Genomic DNA, 20,006 nt, shown 5'->3' with positions numbered 1-20,006 from the left:
TATATGCAACTCGATGTAGTTCAATATCAAATTCTCACCCTTAAACTTGAGGTCCTTTTTCACGTTCTTTGACCCCGATATAAAGCATTTGCTCCATTTGATCATTTGAACCTTTTAAAAAACTTCCGAACCATGTTCTTCTCCTCTAAATCTTTAAAGGCATAAAAATTGGCATGTTGAAGTTTCGCATGCCACAACCAGTTGTGATCATCTTTGGTTGATAAAAGACATATTGTTTGTCATATTTTTTAACGTGTTTTGTAAATTCGATTAGGGAACCTATTTACTCTTAAAAATAAAGTGTTATTGTTGTCGAATACACGTAAAATGTCAATATATAAATCAACATGATTCCCATTCCCATTAAGTAGGTTTTGATCATCGTTTTTGCAATAAAACAAGATCGAAATTTGCCTTTCGTGTCGATCTTCGAACCATCTCCAAACCGAGTGTCATGATGATTTTGATTTTTTTTATTTGTTCAGTCATTTGGTTGTTAGCACTGTTGTCGAGATACAATACCTAAAACTCAACTCCACCTCCCGATGCAAGAAGCCTAACATTACTCTTTTCTTCGACACCTTATAGAGTGTATATTGTTGTGGGTTGTCATCGTCAATACATACTCTTCTTTGTTATTGGTTTGAGTGATGTTCACCTCCTCATGCGAATTCTTGTTTGGATACTCTTAACACATAATGACCAAATTTTTCACAAGTAAAACATTTTATTTTAACTTCGTCCAACAACTTTTAGCTTAGATCGAGATTCCCACTCGATATATGTGAGGAATAGAGAAGGTCCTTCTTCTCATTCTCTATACACTCAAAGTATCTCTTCATGGGTCTTGAGATGACCTAAAACCTCTTTCCCTTTCATATTTGTCAATTCCCCAAATTGTTATACGACTTTCATCAAACAATCTAATAAACAACCAAAATTTTATCAAAATATATTTGTTTAGTTAGAACAAATTTAGATATAAAACACACTATTGCAATGATACAAACATAATATCATTAATTCTTTTCAAGAATAACTTTTACATTTAATAAAAAAAGACATAATAATTAGTTAAACCATAACTTTCTTTCCAAGTTTTCTTGGAGAAAAAGTCATGCTTCTATATAGAAAAAAACAACGATTGATCAAATTATCATCCACTCATATTTTGCTTAATTTCCCTCTCAAGGTAACATTATTACAACTCGCTTTCATTCTTTTATATTTGGATATTTATATTTATTTATAACCCATTTGTTTATATATATAAAAATAACAACAAAGGTATGTAATTTGGTGTTTGTGACTTCACATTAAATACATATTTTGATTTGTTTTCCTGAATTTAAAGTTCTATAATTTTTCAAATATCTTAGTTTTATGGGTTAATGTTTAGGTGTGACCATGGTTCTACAAACTAAAAATACCGAAAATACCCCTGGTGCTACAAAATCCTGTTATAAAGATATGGGAAATTCAAAAAAATACATCAAGTCATTTGTTAGTGCATCTTTTAAGGACCACAAGGCTTGCTTCAACGCAACTTGGCACAAGGTTAAAAGAATTTTCAACCACTTAATATTTTATTTATTTTCTCATATAAAAAATAAACTAATCATTTTTTTTTTCTTTTTCTGTTTGAAATTTAACAGATGGTTGACAAATTTCAAAAAGCAAAATCTGTTGCACCAAAACATGGAAAAGAATAAATTTGCTCATTAGTTTTTTTTTTTTTTTTGGTGGAATTATGTTATTTTTGTAATGCACTTATATTTCCAAGATATGCTTTAAATATGTAAAGAATTCAAAGAATTTAGCAAAGTTTCTTTTTCTTTTTTCTTTTTCTTTTTGTAAAATTTTTGCAATCACTTAAAAATAAATTGTTACAAAATTAACCCCACAATAGAGATGTGGACTTGGAGATGAGTTTGGTGGCAGCTGTGATTTTTTCCAACCTGTACAAGTTGTACCTTACGCATTAAGAGTTGTAACTTGTGTAGTATCAATAGTACATAATGTGATAAGAGAGATTACTTTGAAATTTCTTCAACAGCTTTGATTATGTTTTGAGAATTAGTTTCCACAACTTGACCTCCAAGAATCATTTCATCTAAGATAGTATGCATCTACAAGAAACAAAGAAATAAATAATTATAAATTAAATTGAAAATTAATTATAAAAAGAGAATAATTGACAAGTTGTGAAGTACCTTGCCATAATTGAGAACAATATCAAGTTCGCATACATTGCTGAAGCACTTCTCCAATGTTTCCACATATACTGAAAGAGTTGATAAAAACTCAAATCATGAAAAATATAATTTCATGAAAGATTAATAAAAAGAAATTAGATTTTGGTGTGTACCTTGTATAAGATCAAACATAGCTAGTTCATTTTCAGAGCTATCAAATACAAACACAAAGTACAATGTTGCAAACAACTTGTAAACAAGTCTTGAATCCTACAAAGGGTTTAAGAAGTTAGTTTATGTGATTGTAACAATTTATTATATATGAATCCTACAAAGGGTTTAAGAAGTTAGTTTATGTGATTGTAACAATTTATTATATATGAATCCTACAAAGGGTTTAAGAAGTTAGTTTATGTGATTGTAACAATTTATTATATATGAATCCTACAAAGGGTTTAAGAAGTTAGTTTATGTGATTGTAACAATTTATTATATATGAATCCTACAAAGGGTTTAAGAAGTTAGTTTATGTGATTGTAACAATTTATTATATAAAAAAACATAATTATGAGAAACCAATAATATCTGATTTTAATAAAAGAATTACCGGACCCAATAGCGAGCCCCCTTCAATGAAATTGCTTACATTTTCAGGCTGCAAGCATAAGACTGGAAGAAACAAAACAAAGTGTTCAAATTGTAATCAAGAGAGAATCTGAAATGTTCAAAATCGTGGAGTATATGATGCTAGATCTTGATAATGATTCTTATCTCCTTTTTGGTATTGAATTGTTGATGAAAGTGAAATATGAACCATATTAGGTTCAATTACGATTGTAATAACCCTAGAATGCATGATATGTTGATAAACAATAAGATATTTCTAACATCATCAGCACATTATGCATTCTGGAATCAACATAAAAAATCGGAAAGAACATGAACCTGAATAGATGCTTCGAATTAGTTGTTGCTGCTGTTCCACAGGCTAACCTTGCAACAAAATACACACCATAACACAATTCACAATTTCAAATCGAATGAAAATCAACTAACAGTTTGTGTTTGTCCCTACGTTTTACAGAAAAAAGAGTAACATATGCAACTTTCAACTTCAAATATCATATGAAATTAAGGATAGAATGCACTAAAATCGATTAGATTTTGTGGAAACTAAGTAATCAGAAGGAAAATTATACCGTATAATTGTAGAATTTGGCGAGACGAGGCTTGCCTTGGTTGTTGATCACCATCATAGCCCTAATCATTTCGCACAAACAAACCCTAAATCTCAGTTTTCAGTTGAAGTAACGAAAAGGAGAAGACGAAGATCCGATAACGATAACATCCAAAATCCATCCGATCGTGACTCCGGCCTCCGTGATGATCTTAGACAAAGGGCCTGGGCTAAAATTGTTACGCAATTAACTTCATACCCGGCCTGTTAATCGGTTTTTCAAACACAAAACTGGACCATGTCCATGATGTGTAGATAAAAATTATTTGGACGAATTCATATCTCCAAAATGTAAAAAGTAAATTCTATCAATCAAATTACATTTTATATAAATTTATAATTTTAGTCCTTTTATTTAAACAGAGCTTTCATTTAGATCCTTCTCGGTTTTAAAAAATTACTTGTAGTCCAAGTGTCCAACATAAAGAAAAAAAAGCATTTTGTATTTCAATTTGTAGTAGTCAAATCATATATGTATTTTTTTTGTCCATACCCCTACAATACAAGATGGTGGTTGTCTTTTTTTCATTTATACAGCAACAAAAGATAAAACAGGAAATGACATTACGAGTGGTTGACATTTGCTCTTTCAAGTCATAGACAAGCAAATAAGAAATAAAAAAGAAACAATGAACAACTGATATTCGGCAACAAGCAAGTGGAAGAATGGAGGAACTGAAGATCAGAAGATATATTCTTATCTTCTAAATGATCCCATTATCCACGTTTTTATTTTTCTATACTATGTTTTTTTCTCCATTTTCATATATTAAAAATACTTGCTATAAGTAGAAGTTTTCATCAAAAAAATAAGTTATAAACACAAGGTTTTTTTTATCATTTACGTAATGGCGGGTTGGAAAGGGTATTTCCAATTCAATGATCAACCGAATATGAGGTATGTTTATACAACTGTTATTTATTTATTTATTTTTTTTTTTGTAAGTTGTAACATGTACAATGTGTTTCGTGTAGATGCATAATGTTCATAGAAACGTATATGAAGGTTGTGAAAAGTATTTTCACTTCAACGATCAAATGAACTATCGGGTACTTTTGTATAAGTGTTTTATTTTTTATTTTATTTTTTATTTTATTTTTTTATCAGTTGTAACTTGTAGTGTGTGTTTCGTATAGACGAATAATCTTCATACAAACACATATGAAGGCTGTGAAGAGTATTTTCAATTCAACGATCAAACGAATTATGAGGTATTTTTATGTAAGCGTTTTTGTTTTTAAAATTGTTTTTGCAAGTTGTAATTACTAACGTGTGTTTTGTGTAGACGGATAATGATGATGCAAACGTATATAAAGGCGACGGAAATGAAAACGAGAAAAAAAAAAGTAGTTACTTCATCAATGACTCAAGTATTCAAACCAACATGGGAAAAATTTAAGTTCATTAATATATATTTGTAGTAAGGTTGTCATCTAGAATATTGCTAGTTGTTGATCATTATATCGTTTTCAAGTGTTCAATTGTCATAAAGACTTAATAGATTGGGTGCAACAAGCAGGGCGATCTTTTGGTTATGTTATCAACATTAAAAAAAAAACTCTAAAAGTGATTTTAATGTTTTATTTAAATGTGATCGTGGCGGTATATACACGAATATGAAAATCTCCAAAATACTCATCCCTATAAAGATCGACTAAATGTATATGAGAAGTTATTGGCCACTAATCGTACTCGTGAACATGTTTTAGACAAATAACATTGTAACAAAGTTTTAATAAAGTTGTAATATATTGAGTTTTAAAGTTATAATATGTATTAGTGTATTTTTTTCATTTAACTAGATTAGTAAGTTTTTATTTATTTTAGTTTAATATTTAATTTTACATGTTAAATTTTATTTGATTTAACCGGTAACCGAACTGAATAAACCGTAACTGAATTAACCATAACCAATTAACCGAACATTATTATGGTTAGTTTTAAGATGTAAAAAATCGATAAAACCGAAACGATTAAACTGAAAATCCAAAAAACCAACCGAATAATACAATAATTAGAAGTCTAAAATAATGGGTCTAAAATAACAAAAAATCTTAATATTTCCAATTAATACATTGATAATAGTATATACTAAAAGTTAATAAATAAAAGGTATTAATTGTACCTTCCGATTTGGGAAGATTTGAAAAGAAAGAATAAAATGTTTAACTTTTCTTTCATTTTTTTCCAACTCGGGAGCACAAAAGACAAATTTGTTTTTCTTTCTTTTATCTTCTTACTTTCTTTTCTCTTCTCTTCTTTTCTTTGTTTCAACTCGGGAGCGAGGTGTAAGGGATTAATTTAAAAACATTAAGTTATTAAAAAAGATATTATATAAAAATATTATTATATTAAAAAGGAAATTAAATGACTAGCTTATGTGAAAAATACACTACATAGTTCGTGTATTTAAAATGGGTCATCCTATACTTTTTTTAGAACACCAAATGTAATCTTACTCCTAAATTACTTCTAATTCCATTTATGTCTCCAATAAGACTTGAATTATCAATCTCTAGAAAGGAGGACAACACTCGATACCGTTGGGCTAAACGCCTTTTGACGGGTCCTCCTACACATACGAACTAATTCGTGTATTACACTGAAATCAATCAACAATCATTATATTAGTTTCATTAATGCAAAATCAATGCTTGTCACTTTCCTAATTTTATTCTTTTTATTTCTTTTTCCTTTTCTTTCCCTTTAGACTTAGACATAACTTACAAAACAAACCTTTATGTTATTAATTATTCTTTAGTTATTTGAAATACATATATATATATATAAAAATATATGTTAATAATCTTAAAACTTTTAAAAATATGTGAATAATTTTTTAATTTTAGTATCATTGTACATCATACTAATAAGGTTCAATTGACATGCATACTAATAAGGTTCAATTATCGTGTCAATGTGTGTATCAATCAATCTATTGACAAAATGTAATATTACAATTTTATGTTTCCAGTTTAAGTTGTAGTTTTAAAAAAGACCTTAGATTTTTAAATTTATATCTAAACCCCTTGAAACTTTATTAATTTTGAAAACTAACAAATAGAAACATATTATTTAATCATAAAAGTTATATAATTAAAATGATCTCATGAATACATTTACAAGAAGAGCAATAATGAATATTATTAAATATTTTAAATATTAATAAAAAATTTAATTTGTTAAATAAGAAATATAAACTATGAAACACTAACAAAAATAGAAGTGATAAAAATAAAAATTTGGTTTCAATTTTCTTTCTATATATAAACGATTGATATTTCTTATTTGTTAAACTGAAAGTGACTTACAATGTCATTTGAAAGTAACTTTAATGTCATTTGAAAGTAACTTCCGCTAAAAGCAAACATACAATATTTGTTATAAATATAGATTATATTAAACTGAAAGTAACTTCTACTGTTGAATAAATCTTTTTTATTTTTTCAAGTTTTTTCTTAAATATTAAAAGCTAAAAGCTATTAAAAAAAATAAAAATAAAAAAATAAAAATCCATGTCTAGCACACCTAAAAGTAAAACTATAAAAACAAAGAGCTCATTTTCTGAAACAAAATATATAATTTTGGAATCAAACCAAACATTGGGTCTATTGGTTTACAATTATAAATGTTGGATAATTAAATATTGTTCACCTTTAATCTTTTAAGTTGTCCACATATTATTATATATATTAAAGTTATGGAAGATTTTAATAATCTTTTTTTGTCAATTTTGGTCCTCTAAGTTATAACATTGACTTTCACCTTTATGTTTTTGTTCACAAACAACCCTTTCACTTTGGGTTGAATTTTTCATAACCCTCGCATTTTATTACATATTATTAGTATTTAGTCTTTTGGCAGAAATGGTCCCTCATCATTATTATTATTATTGTTAGACAAAATTACACGATTGGTCCCTATGGTTTACCATATTTAACAGGCTCTTTTTGATTTTAAATTAATGTTTTATTTATTAGAAAATATCCACCCAATACCATAAACTCATCCACCATCTGCCATCACCACCACCACCACCGCCGCCAAAATTACATAAATGGTCCATATGGTTTACCCATGGTGACAAATTCAGTCCCTATTGCCTGAAAAGACCATATTACCCTCGCATTAACGGACAAAAAGCCACCGTCTATATTTTCCGGATTGGTTTTCCGACCGCTACCATACATGGCAATAAAGTTCAATTTGTGAGATCATTTGTTTATTTTCCTCAATTATTGCAAGAAATAATGATTTAGATTTCTTTACTTATGTAATTAGATGACATTGTTTATCTTCCTTTACTAGATTATCTAAATACAATTCAACATGCTATTTTACTTTACAAAGCAATACCTTCCGACACCGGCAACGCCGGGGAATCTTTTCTAGTTACCATTAAACTTGTTCACATTACATCCTCCCTCAAAAGTACTTAAGTGAAGCGTCTAAACAAGTTAAATGGTAACACGGAGACAAAAAAAATAACTTAAAAACTAAACGTTAACAAAAACGTAACCTATGTTCACGCAGTCTACATTACAAAATTAAACATGCATCATAAAACTATAAAACCAAAGAAAAACCACTAGTCTCCAAAAAGAAAATTACAATATATAATAAAATTATCACAATCAAAATCACATAACATAATCCTTCAACCCACTCTCCAACGATTTAACTACACAACTCAGAGTCTATACACACAGCATACATTCGTCAATTACAAATTTCACAAAACAGACAATCTCAATCACACCAAAAAAAAAAAAAAAAAAAAAAAAAAAAAAAAAAAAACTCAACTCTTCACGAAAACGCTTTACACCAATAACCACACCTATACAATAAATATCTTAAATTTGCAACAACAGCCAAATGAAAATTCTTGTTTTCTATCTTCTCCTTAGGGACGACCCTTTTCCAGTTGCCTTCATATTCTGAGAATCCCTAAAGCAAACAAAATGCACAATTGTGTTTCCATTTGGATACACTGCAAAAACACTAGTCCCTATCTTCTTGTTACAAAGAGAACACATACTCTCTCCCGTGATCTTCACATCCACTTTTCTCTGGCTATACAACTCATCCTTCGTCTACACCATTTTACAAAACCACATATTAAAAAAAATTAAAAAAAATAATAAAAGTACAATGCTATTTCAAAACACAAACATACTTGGAGGTTCTGACATTCTCTCAATCTCTTAATCACGGAAAAGTTGCGATGCGCTTCACTCGTCTTTCTCAAAAGAGGTCCGAGAAACGGAAGCAAATTCTAAAACATTAAAATAAGATTCAAAAACATTGTGTAACGTAAAAGAGTAAAGAGAAGATACGAAGGGTAAGTTGGTAATTTTATTACATGTAGTTTGGTTTCTTTAGGTAAAAGTTTGAGTGCATGTGCACCGTTGACCCGGTCCCACCTTTGACCCAACACATCAAGAACCTCATCAAGCATGATATTGGAAACGACTTCCTCACCAAAATCATCTCCATCTCCATCATCACTTTTCCCACTATCGGTTCCACTTGGGCTGATTCTAGAATCTTCTGCGCCTTCGATGTCTGCTATTTTTTTACCTAATCCTTTTGCTTTGGTTTTTACGGATGTCCAACCGACTTTAGGACTTGGAGATGACGATGAAGATACAAGATTTGCGATTCTTTTTTCGATATTTTTTATTGTTTTTTTAGGGTTTAGATAGATTTGAAGTAACGTGAGGTAGATGTTGGTTTTTGGAGTTTGGTGTTGATGAAGTCCTGCCTCGTATAATTTGTCACAGTAGGATAAAGCTAGGCTTGGAACATGAAGCTGGAATATGGAAGAATATATGTAAATTTCTTTATATTTTGGAATAGTAAGAAACAAAATATTATTATTATTATAATAAGAAGAATAAGGGAAAACTCTGTAAAAGTCTTTATATTTTGGTTTCATGATCGATTTAGTATTTATTTATTTTTTAATTCAATTAAGTAATGAAAACCGGTAATTTTAATCGTTTTAGCAGGTCGACAGGTCGTCCGGCTTTAGAAATTTACACTTTTGGATGAGATTTTAAGTTTTATTACAAAATTTGGTCAAAAATTTACACTTCTGGACCAGGTTTCAAAATTTTGTTACGAATTTGTCCTAAATTTTGAAAAAAAAAAAAAGATGTGAAAAAACTAAATTTATGATGATTTTGTAATAAATTTTGAAATCTTAGCCAAAAGTGTAAAGTTATGGACCGAATTTGTAATAAGATTTAAAATCTCGGCCAAAAGTGTAAATTTTGGACCAAATTTGCAATAAAATTTATGTTCTGGGTCAACAAGGCATCCCACTTTCAAAATTTACATTTTTGGCCCAGATTTTAAATTTTATTACAAATTCATCATAAATTTAGTTTTTTTACATCTTTTTTGTTTCAAACTTTATGATGAATTCGTAACGAAATTTACACTTTTGTCCCTGATTTTCAGTTTATTACAAATTTGGTCCAAACTTTACACTTTTGGCCCAGATTTCAAAATTTTGTTACGAATTCATCCTAAACTTTGAAAAATAAGGATGTAAAAAAAACTAAACTTATGATGAATTCGTAACAAAATTTTAAAATTTGGGCCAAAAGTGTAAAATGTTATCCAAATTTGTAATAAAATTTAAAATCTCGCCTAAAAGTGTATAAATTTTGAAAGCGGGATGCCCAGTCAACCAAAATAAAAGGGTCAAAATCATTACAATTGCCGGTTCTTGGGACTTAATCAAATAAAAAATATATAAATAAGGACTAAACCGATTATGAGGCCAAAATATAAGGACTTTTATGGAGTTTTCCTTTTCCCTAATAATAATAATAATAATAATAATAATAATAATACCTTATGAACATAAATGGACAATGCAAGTTCATGTTGATTCATTTTCCCTGATAAGATTGCACGTTCTTCATACAAAGCATTTGGAGGTAATCTTTTCAATAAAATCTCTGGATTATATCCAGAAATACCCTCCAATGCTGATAACAGCTTTTTCCTTGATGCTGTGTAACTTTTTTCATCCCACTTCTTTTCACCAATCAGATCATTATACCAATCAAGCACTTCTGAAAGATATATTTGCACCTATAAAGTAAACCACAAACAAACATTCTAAATCAAAATAATTAAACAATCTCTCAGAAATTAAAAGAGCAACAACATAACATACCATTTCATTTTGAAGATTCCCAGAGATTCCATTTTCATTCATTGAAAGCATCAATTCCAAATACATAGCTTGCATTTTGGGAGCATGTTGTTTTAAATAAGAGTTGACCAAATCTGCAGGGATGTTTCCAGTCAAAAACAGGTCAATGGTTTGACTTGGACAGCTTTCAAGAACATGCATTGAGAATTCCAGAACAAGCATTGGGTCGGGCCCACATAAAGGCTGCATAAAAGTATAAAACAATTCAAATACACAGTACAAAAGTTTATATATACATAATGATATTAAAAAGCTAGGAAAACTTACTTTGAGATATTCGATTATCATCTCAGGTTTGAACTTTTGATCTGATTTTGACTCGTTGACTAGCTTATGAAGAAGCTTGAGAGCTTCACGATGCATGGAGTTCCATTTATAAAGCTCTAATAAACATAAATAATGGTTTCCATTTCTTAATATTTCCTCACATATTTTCACATCACAATAATTTAAACTTTTTAGTAAATCCAAAGCAGCTGTAGATTGTGAGGTTAAAAGCAAAGCTTGTAGAAGTGCAGTGTCTAATATCAATGCCATCTCTCTAGCACCTGAGTCAAGGGGCATGTTGACTCTCCCCTAAAAATAAAAAATTTAAAAAGTTAAATTTTTTTAATACTATTCACTTTAAATAATGTTACTAAATTGTTACCTTGTTTGATCTTTTGGATCGATTGCTTTCATGGGAGTGTCCAACAGCATCTGATATAACCTCTTCAGTTCCTTCAGCAGCTGCTTTTCCAATTACACTGTTTCTCTTCTTCTGTAGAAACTTTACTAATGCCATTAATGTGTTATGAGACATTTTCTTGGATTCAAGAGCTGAGCTTTCATCATATTCCAGTGTATGAGAAGTTGAAGAAGTTTCCATGTCATCTGACACACCAGATGAAGCTCTTGATAAGTAAACTTCACCGCTCATATCCAAAAACTTCTCAGGTCCAGAAACCACTGATGACTTTGGAATAACAATTGATTGATATAAAGAAAGAACATAAGTTATTTCCACTTGAGATGCCACAAAATGATCCATGGCTTCCTCATAGCTCCCATTTTCAAACAGATAGTGTGCATATCTGCAACAGAAAACAGAGAACAACAACAAATCAACAATGACAATGACAAGATTACAAGAATACCCTCCATACAAATGGTAAATGTTACCTGATATGAATTGACTGTTCCTTTGAGGCTCGAAGGTTTGAATCTTCTGGTGGAAGTAGCTTACACAATGCTAAAGCTTCCTCAAAGTTTCCAGATGCTGTCAATTGTACAATCTGCATTGTGATAAAAGATTTAGGAACTGATAAAGTTACATAAATGGCCATTGCTTTTGTTTCTGGATTTCAGACAAACCTGTGCTCCAATAGGAACAGGGAACAATCCATGAATGGAGTTGTTTAGGGCAACAATCACTGCATTGTTTCCTTGGTGAATAAGGCGGACATCACGAAGAACAACTGTTTGTATTAATGGGTAAGGGACTCGTAAAGAACGTATCTGGACACCTCAAGATAAGAATAATGTATTAGTTTATTAAGTATTAACCTCAGATAATAAAGAAGATAAGAAAATCTACAATACCTCTATGTGTCTTTGTAAAAGAGCTGTAGCATAAGGCTTCTGAATGACAACTACTGCAGGGGCTTCAGACCAACAGATCCTGCCTTCTTGAAGGAGCTTGCCATTTTGGTCCACAAGAACTCCAATGTTGTCCTGAGAACAGAGTGTTGATTCACATATGTAAAATTTCAAAGAAGATGGCGTAGAAGGAAGAAAGAGTGTATACTGTATACAGTACCTTCCCTAAAAGAAGTTCTCCAGATGGAAGAGACACCACTAATGGTGGAGCAATTCTTCCTGAGGGGAAGACCTCTGAAAGTGCACCATTGGTGGCGTTCAATATCGTGTATTCTCTTCTAATCCCAAGACATATATTCTCGCCACACCAAGACATTGACTTCACTGTATCTGGAACACTAAACTCTTTCACCTCCACAAATCCACGACCTCCTACAGAAGAATTGAAAGTTGTGATAAAGATTTCAGCGATTAAGCTTTAGTATTTCAGGACAAATTACCATCGTGTCTGAAAATGCAAACCCTCTTTTGCCTAGCAAAGCACAAGAACCCTCTGCGATCATCCCACGAGTAAGCATTAGCTCCTTTCGCCTTCGTAATCACCGCTAGCGTCTCCAAATTCGGGAGCTTATGAAACGAAATTGACTCGGAGAGAGAAAGCAGAAGCTCTCTAGACCCCAACACCTCCATAGCCAGCATAGGCTTCCTGGAGAATCCATTGACAGTTCTCTCGAGCACGTATGGTTCCCTCTTCAATTCTAGGGTTTTAGAATGACGATCGGACGGTGGAGATCTGTCAGCGGATGAGGTGGAGGATTCCGGGCCGTAGATTCGAAGAGATCCATCGGCACAAGCGACTAGTAGGTTTGAGCCATAGGATTCAACCGCGTCGATCTTCGTGGGGCAACCATTGAGTAGTTCAAGCGAATCGAATGCAGTGTGCACCATTTTTTCCGGTGATCTTCCTTGAAAATCTGAGAAAGAAATATAAGGTGTCTGGTTATTCGGGGTCAAACGACGTCGCAGTGGTCGTTGACTGTTTGGATGATGAAAAACCCTGAGCCAAAGCTGCCCGCGCTTTTGAACTCGGCCTTTATGGGGTGGTTTGGTGCCCCTTGGATCATATAATCAAAGAGGAAGTAGATTTTCTAAGTAAAAATAAATCATCAAAGTATATTGTTATTTCCTATAATTGGACTCTTAAAGTAATAGTTGAGAAAGAGTGAGAAACATATGTTTATATCCAAATTTGTTTTGATACTACACTTTTGCATGTGTGTACTACATAAACATATATTGGAATGCATAAACAAACACATATACATAACTATGTAACAAATACAAAAAACTTCATGATTTCATTACTATCAAAGGGTGTCATCTATTTACATTTGGAGTGGGGTTTGTTTTACAAAATAAAGCATCATATTTTATATAGATGTATCAAAAAGGACATTCATAATAAGTTTATCATGTCCATCCAAAAATGGCAAAAGGCCAAACAAAAAGAGCAAAAAGGCATTCAAAATATATGTTCATCATTTTTCATCACTCACTATGCATTCCCAAAAGATGATTTTTCTTCAAACTTGTATTCAAAATATTCTTTTAAGTTTCCACTTCATCGTCGCCTACTTCCTCATTTAATTCCTTTTCTTTTCATATGAGTGGCTTTTTCTTACAAGTCCTTACAAAGTGTCCCTCAAGTTCATATTTTGCATAAGTGGCATTAGATGCTTGAAGCATTCATCGTACGGGTTAAAATTTATTAAGTTATATTTTGAAAACAATTAATCATTTTAAAAGTTGTTGCGGATAATTGGGGTCTCATTCTATTGTTTAATGCTTAAACAACCAAGTTTGGAATTTTATAATAAGAGGGTGTACGATACAATATCAAAACCAAGGTCAAGGAACAACCACCAAATGATGTGTCGCCTTCTAAATCTACTATAATAAATGAAGGTTTTTTGTCACATGTCTTCTTCTTATTCATTTAGACACATGTCATTTTCTAGAATTTTTAAATTTTCTATTTTCTACTTGTCATTTTATTAAAATTTTCATTTTATTAAATTAAAGTTTCACATTTAATATATAAGGTAATATATATGTAAGGTATTTATTAGAAAGGGTTTATATATGTAATGTATTCTATACATTAAAGCCTCATTAATTTTAATAATTCAAAAAATTTCTCATTTTTCTTATAAATTCAAAATTTTCAAATTGTTAAAATTTTAAATTTAATTTTTTTTTAAATAAACTCATGTAATACATGGGTCTCACACCTAATATCCAATATAATATTCTCTAAACCTTCAACATGAGTACATGTCAAAATAAAAACGTTAAGCATTTGGACTAAACTTACGAAAGAGCCCCAACTTGCCAAAGTAAGGACCAAAAAAGTCTATGGAGACTAAACATACCATTGCCAAGTAATGACTAAAAGAAAAAAAATCACCAAACATGCCAACTAAGAACCAAAAAAGAAAAAATATATATATAGACTAAAGTTGAAAACCAATGTCATTATTGACATTGGTTTTTAATATTATATATAATATATGTAAGATAAAATTGCAAAAATGGTCCTTATGGTATGTATTTTTTGGGAGTTTTAGTCCAAACCACAAATTTTTTGGATTGATGGTCCTTTTAAGCTAGTTTCGTTGAGTTTTTGGTCCCCCAGAAAACTGAAAATACTAAAATGCCCTTCTCATATATTTTTTATGATTTTTACTATTTAATTTAAAGTTTTATTAATAAAAATTATGGGGCCCACCTCTCTCTCTCTCTCTCTCTCAGTTTTATTTCTTCCTTTTCTTCTTCATTTTTATGGTAAAAATACCATCGGAGGTGGATGCATTTCTGGTGACCATCAAGAACAACTCCACCGGCAAGCCAAGGGGCTGCCATCGCCACCACCAACACCTCTGTCGCCACCAACTACCGCCTCCATTAATGCTTCCTTGTTCTCGGATCAACAGAGGATCGAAGACCACTATCCTTTTTTACGTTTTTCTGCCGATCACAACAGAAAGGGAATGAAGGCTCCGGGGATAGCCTTCTGTCGACACCCCTCCTCGTGGCTGTGTAACCACCACAACTTGAGACTTGCTTATCAATTTCACAAAGAAATAAGAACGAGACATTGAATCTCCATCTTTGTCCCATCTTCTCGTTCAAATCTTCTCGTTCAAAATCAAAAAAGAAATGGGGGATCATTGAGAGTTGCGATCGAAATCACATACACACACTTATTAATCGATCCAACTAAGATAAAGAAAGGATATCCATGGTTCGATTTCACACGTAAAATCAATTTCAGATTCGAAATTGATTTCAAATTGCATTAGGGCTTACCGAGATTGGATCTTGAGAGATCGATGTGGTTAAATCTTAACATATTCGAAATCGTTTTTTTCCCCTGATATGTCTTCAACTTCTCAATCAATTTCATATGTTGTTCTTGAAGAGCAAACCCAGAACAATGAATGTTTGTGTGTGTGTCGGTGTATGTTAAAGTGCAAACCTATGAATTGATTTCCATGTGAATTGATTTCCAAAAATGAAAATTAGATCACTGCTGACATCCGTCAACAACGAACATCACCATCACCTACTAGTAAACCTAACAACATTGTTGTCGTCCCTTTTCTCTTCCTCCATGTCAATAACCAAACCCTAAATCTTGATATTTTAGGTGGGTTACATTGTGGTAGTTTGGTCTAAGGGTTTCAATGGAGGAGATAGTCAATTTCCCGACAATGGAATAATAATTCAAGAACTGGGTAAGAGTTATGGAAAATGGGTGAAAGAGGTGGGGTCACAGGAGAGAGAGGGAGAGAGAGAGAGAGGGGCCCACTTTTATATTTAATAATAATATTATTATTAAAAATTGAAAAAAAAATGAAAAATAAAATCATTAAGGGTATAATAGTCTTTTTAGTTTGGATAAGGACCAAAACTGCAAGTAGAGTAGCTCAAAATGACCACCAACCCAAAAAAATCGGGGTTTGGACTAAACCCCCCAAAAAAAATGCATACCACAGGGACCATTTTTGCAATTTTGTTTATATGTAATACAAATCTTCAAAAATGATCTATGTGGTTTTTATAAATGTTTAGTTTGGTCCTTAACTTTTGTCACACCCCCGAACCAGACGGCGGAAACGTCCAGGGGCTGTCGTGACTCAATTGAATACCATAACATTGAATATATATGAAACAAAACAACATTCGTCACCATTCATCAACATAGTACAACCAGTAGTGTTTACATATCATACATTGTTTTAACATTACATTCCCCAAAAATTAATTTGTTCAATTCATACAAAAATAAACTGCAACCGTCACTGAGTATGATTTCCCTTGATTCACTGGTTCCCTGAGAATACAAGTATTTTGAAAAACGTCAACATACGAAATGTTGGTGAGTTCATAAGTAGTGTTTGAAATCGAATGTTTATATTGCTTGAAAAACCACCAGAAAATCCGATATTTTCTGAAAAGAAAAGCTTTCGAAAACGTTTGTGAAGATCCATAGGTATGCTTGTTTGTTTCTATACTTGTAAAAAAAAATGTTCATTGAAGATGTATGCGTTTCAAATCTGTATGTAGTAAAAACCCTAGGGAAACCCGATGTTCCCCTAGTTCTTTTGGAATCCATTAAGTTGCGTTGAAAACATTATGAAAATAGCAGTGTCGGTCCCAGGCGACGTTGGAAGGTTCTCGAGCATTGATTATTTACTACAAACCCGCATTACACAAACGCCCAGTTTATAGTTATACTAACGAACCCGAAGGCGTCGTCCGTACTAATCACGTTATCCAATCGCCCGGACTAAGTGTAGTCCCACATCCGAAGAGAAAGAGGTCACGAAGACCCCGGTAACTCCATTAACCGGTTGGGGAAAATATGCGTGCGAGGGGTCCCCGACCCGCCTCGTAAAATATGCAGACTCTTCTAGCAATACCATGGACCCTTGGGGACCAGTGGTACAAGCCATTGAAAGTCACTCTACGTTGTGCCGAGTCGGTAAAACTCAACACTCCGTAGAAAATAAGTGTCTTCGGGCCTTAAGATCAGGTCATTGGGCTAGCTAGGCCCAACAAGCAAGATTTTACACTTTTGGGGCCCGAAGATGGTGCGTAGACGTCTGTGCACACTCGTATGTATATGTATTACCAATCGTTAGTTGTATGTATCGAAGAGTTAGTAGTTGTAGATTTCCATTGGCTCGAGACCGAGCCAATTCGTTTAACAACGACTTTTGGTATTGTAATGAGTTGTATTTCGTTGATAGTCGAGGTGTCATTATTTGATCAAATTGTACATATTGAATCAGCCTTGAAATATTTCTGTTTTCAGCCCCTCATTATTTGTAAAATTTACATTTTCAACCCTTTTATTTCAATATTTCCCGGTTTGGTCCTTAAACTATTTTTCTTGACCTTTTAACACCAAAAATTATTGAAATTCATATTTTCTAGCATATTTTTCATAGAAAACAGTTTAAGTCCCTGAAAATGCAGTTTTTCTCGGTTTTAGCCCTTCTTTTCGCAATTTTGACAATTTTGGCCCAAATTGGAAAATTTTTGCAACTTTGGTCCTTTTTAAATTTGAAAAGCATTTTAAACCTTTGAAAAGGGTTTGGGACACTTATAGTCCACTGTTTTACAGAATTTCACAGTTTTGGCCCTTCAAAACAGAAAAATTCGCACAATGGGCCTCCTTGGGCCGAAATTTTCATTTTTAGCCCAATAAGCTTGAAATTTATGTTTTTAATCCTCTAATTGAGTAAAATTCCAGAAATAGTTTTATGGAAACTGTTTTGGCACATTTCAACCATCAGAATCTGTAAAATGTCAATTTGGGCCCTTAAGTTTGTATTTTTCACATTTTTGGCCCAAAATGTGTGTTTTTAGCTTAAAGAAAATTGTTGCTAACCACTTAGCTATTTTTCTTGTATCACTTATTATGTAGGAACATATTTGAAGCTAAAATCATAAAACATAAGTTATATCTCGGTTTTGAGGGGTTTAATGGCTAGATCCAACATTAAAACACATATAAGCATACATATAAGCATGAAAATCATACAAGGCATACAAACACATATAGATCTACACTTTCACTTGTATTCCCCCCCCCCCCCCACAAAACTCATAAAAACAGAAAATAGGGGTATGAATCTCACCTTGGGGTGTTGACTCGGTTTTTGGAAGAAAAGATGGAAGAAAAATGAAGTGTTTTTGGCCTTGGCTCCCTTTGATGAAGATCTTGAGTTTTGAGATGATTCTAGGGTGTAAGATCACGATTTTTGTATAGATTAGGAAAGGATTTTGATAACAAAAGAATTTAAACCATAGATCTATGCATAATCTTACCTTAGATGATGATTTACTTGCAAAATCCTCTTGGAAAGTCCCTAAATTTCGAGATTTTTGGAGAGGGGAGGAAGGAGAGTTCTTGAGTGTTCTAGAGAGAAAGTTGAGATATTTTTGGTGTGTGTGGTGTTGCTCTCGGCCGAACAAGAAGAGAAGAGAGAAAAGAAGTGACTCTTGAAGTGATACATGCATGGAGGTATGTGATATGTGCCTAGAAATCCATTAGATAATAGTGAGGTGGCAACCAAAGTCAACTTCCCTTGGATTTGGGCCTTGGGCCGAGAATATGAAGGGAAAGAGGAAAAATTTTGGGCTTTTGCCCCCAAGCCCAACATTAGAGGTAGTTTAGGGTATTTATTGGGCTTATAAAATAAAATTGTGATTTTTATGCTTTATTAAGCTAGGTTAGGTTAAATTATGGATCAAAACTTGTGTTTTATTTCCTTCTAGGTTCTACCTAGCCCAAAATATTGAAATAAACGAATGTGGGTCCAATTAGAGCCCAATTAGGGTTCTAAACCCATAATAGTCTAATTGGAAGCTTATTGGTCCATTTGGATCCAATAAGGAAGTCTTAGTCCAAAATGGACTTAACCAAAACTTCTAGGGTCTCCAATTGTTTGATGACTATTTGTAGTTCTAGCATGTTGTATTTACTTGAAGTTTTTGATTCACATTAGGTTGAATGCATAGATTACATGGCTCAAAATTTACAGTTGTGACATCATCCCCCCGTTAGAGGGAATTTCGTCCCGAAATTCTGTTTGAAAGCTAGATTTGAGAAAACTAGAATAGGTGAGGGTACTTCTGCTTCATTTGATCCTCGCGTTCCCACGTGAATTCTGGCCCACGCTTTGCGTTCCACCGTACCTTCACGATCGGGATGCGACTTTGTTTAGTACGCTTCACCTCCCTGTCCATGATTTCGATTGGTTCCTCGACGAACAGGAGATTCTCATTGATTTCGATTTCGTCAAGAGGAATGACGAGAGTTTCATCTGATAGGCACTTTTTCAGATTAGAAACATGAAACACGGGGTGTACACCGTTTAGCTCCGTGGGTAGTTGTAGTCTGTATGCTACTGGACCTATTCGGGCGACGATTTCGAAAGGTCCAATGTATCGTGGGTTTAGCTTTCCTCGTTTTCCGAAACGTATAACTCCTTTCCAGGGTGAGACCTTCAACAATACTCGATCACCGACCTGGAACTCTAAGGGTTTTCGCCGTTTATCAGCGTAGCTCTTTTGCCGGTCACGCGATGCCTGTAATCGAGCTTTGATCTGGACAATCTTTTCTGTGGTCTCGCGAATGATCTCCGGTCCTGTCATTGCCCTATCCGACGTATGTGTTCTTGCTAGCTGGGT

At 32.6% G+C, this 20,006-nt stretch overlaps 2 protein-coding genes and 1 long non-coding RNA gene across 3 annotated transcripts; 1 reads left to right on the top strand and 2 right to left on the bottom strand.

Annotated features, from left to right (window-relative positions):
• The first annotated feature begins 1,155 nt into the window (after nt 1-1,155).
• Nucleotides 1,156-1,841, top strand: LOC111885833 (uncharacterized). Its single transcript, XR_006189340.1, has 3 exons — nt 1,156-1,192; nt 1,400-1,557; nt 1,656-1,841. It is a non-coding gene; the product is annotated as an uncharacterized LOC111885833 (long non-coding RNA).
• On the bottom strand, nt 1,816-3,627 carry LOC111885832 (AP-3 complex subunit sigma). The gene is made up of 7 exons (XM_023882064.2): nt 3,395-3,627; nt 3,141-3,183; nt 2,803-2,864; nt 2,369-2,465; nt 2,214-2,284; nt 2,038-2,129; nt 1,816-1,958 (listed from the first exon to the last, which is right to left on the bottom strand). The coding sequence occupies exons 1-7, from the start codon at nt 3,461-3,463 to the stop codon at nt 1,895-1,897; spliced, it is 498 nt and encodes a 165-aa protein (XP_023737832.1). The 5' UTR covers nt 3,464-3,627; the 3' UTR covers nt 1,816-1,894.
• A 4,395-nt stretch (nt 3,628-8,022) lies between these two features.
• Nucleotides 8,023-13,343, bottom strand: LOC111885811 (vacuolar sorting protein 39). The gene is made up of 12 exons (XM_023882049.3): nt 12,743-13,343; nt 12,463-12,674; nt 12,246-12,377; nt 12,018-12,161; nt 11,826-11,938; nt 11,314-11,737; nt 10,932-11,240; nt 10,626-10,847; nt 10,298-10,540; nt 8,796-9,245; nt 8,610-8,708; nt 8,023-8,526 (listed from the first exon to the last, which is right to left on the bottom strand). The coding sequence occupies exons 1-12, from the start codon at nt 13,188-13,190 to the stop codon at nt 8,326-8,328; spliced, it is 2,997 nt and encodes a 998-aa protein (XP_023737817.1). The 5' UTR covers nt 13,191-13,343; the 3' UTR covers nt 8,023-8,325.
• Between the last annotated feature and the right edge of the window lie 6,663 nt (nt 13,344-20,006).

This window comes from Lactuca sativa, chromosome 3 (genome assembly GCF_002870075.4).
Source record: "Lactuca sativa cultivar Salinas chromosome 3, Lsat_Salinas_v11, whole genome shotgun sequence".
NCBI lineage: Eukaryota > Viridiplantae > Streptophyta > Magnoliopsida > Asterales > Asteraceae > Lactuca > Lactuca sativa.
The sequence above is the reverse complement of the archived record's forward strand: the minus strand, read 5'-3'. Positions and strand labels throughout refer to the sequence as shown.

Excerpts from the sequence above, each read along its gene's own strand:
- LOC111885832 (XM_023882064.2), bottom strand. The coding sequence starts at position 3,463 with ATGATTAGGGCTATGATGGTGATCAACAACCAAGGCAAGCCTCGTCTC. Across the intron at positions 2,466-2,802 it reads GGGGCTCGCTATTGGGTCCG|GATTCAAGACTTGTTTACAA; the intron begins GTAATTCTTTTA and ends AACCCTTTGTAG. Across the intron at positions 2,130-2,213 it reads TTGTTCTCAATTATGGCAAG|ATGCATACTATCTTAGATGA; the intron begins GTACTTCACAAC and ends TGTTTCTTGTAG.
- LOC111885811 (XM_023882049.3), bottom strand. The coding sequence starts at position 13,190 with ATGGTGCACACTGCATTCGATTCGCTTGAACTACTCAATGGTTGCCCC. Across the intron at positions 11,738-11,825 it reads GAACAGTCAATTCATATCAG|ATATGCACACTATCTGTTTG; the intron begins GTAACATTTACC and ends TTTCTGTTGCAG. Across the intron at positions 8,709-8,795 it reads CTAAAGAAACCAAACTACAT|AATTTGCTTCCGTTTCTCGG; the intron begins GTAATAAAATTA and ends TTAATGTTTTAG.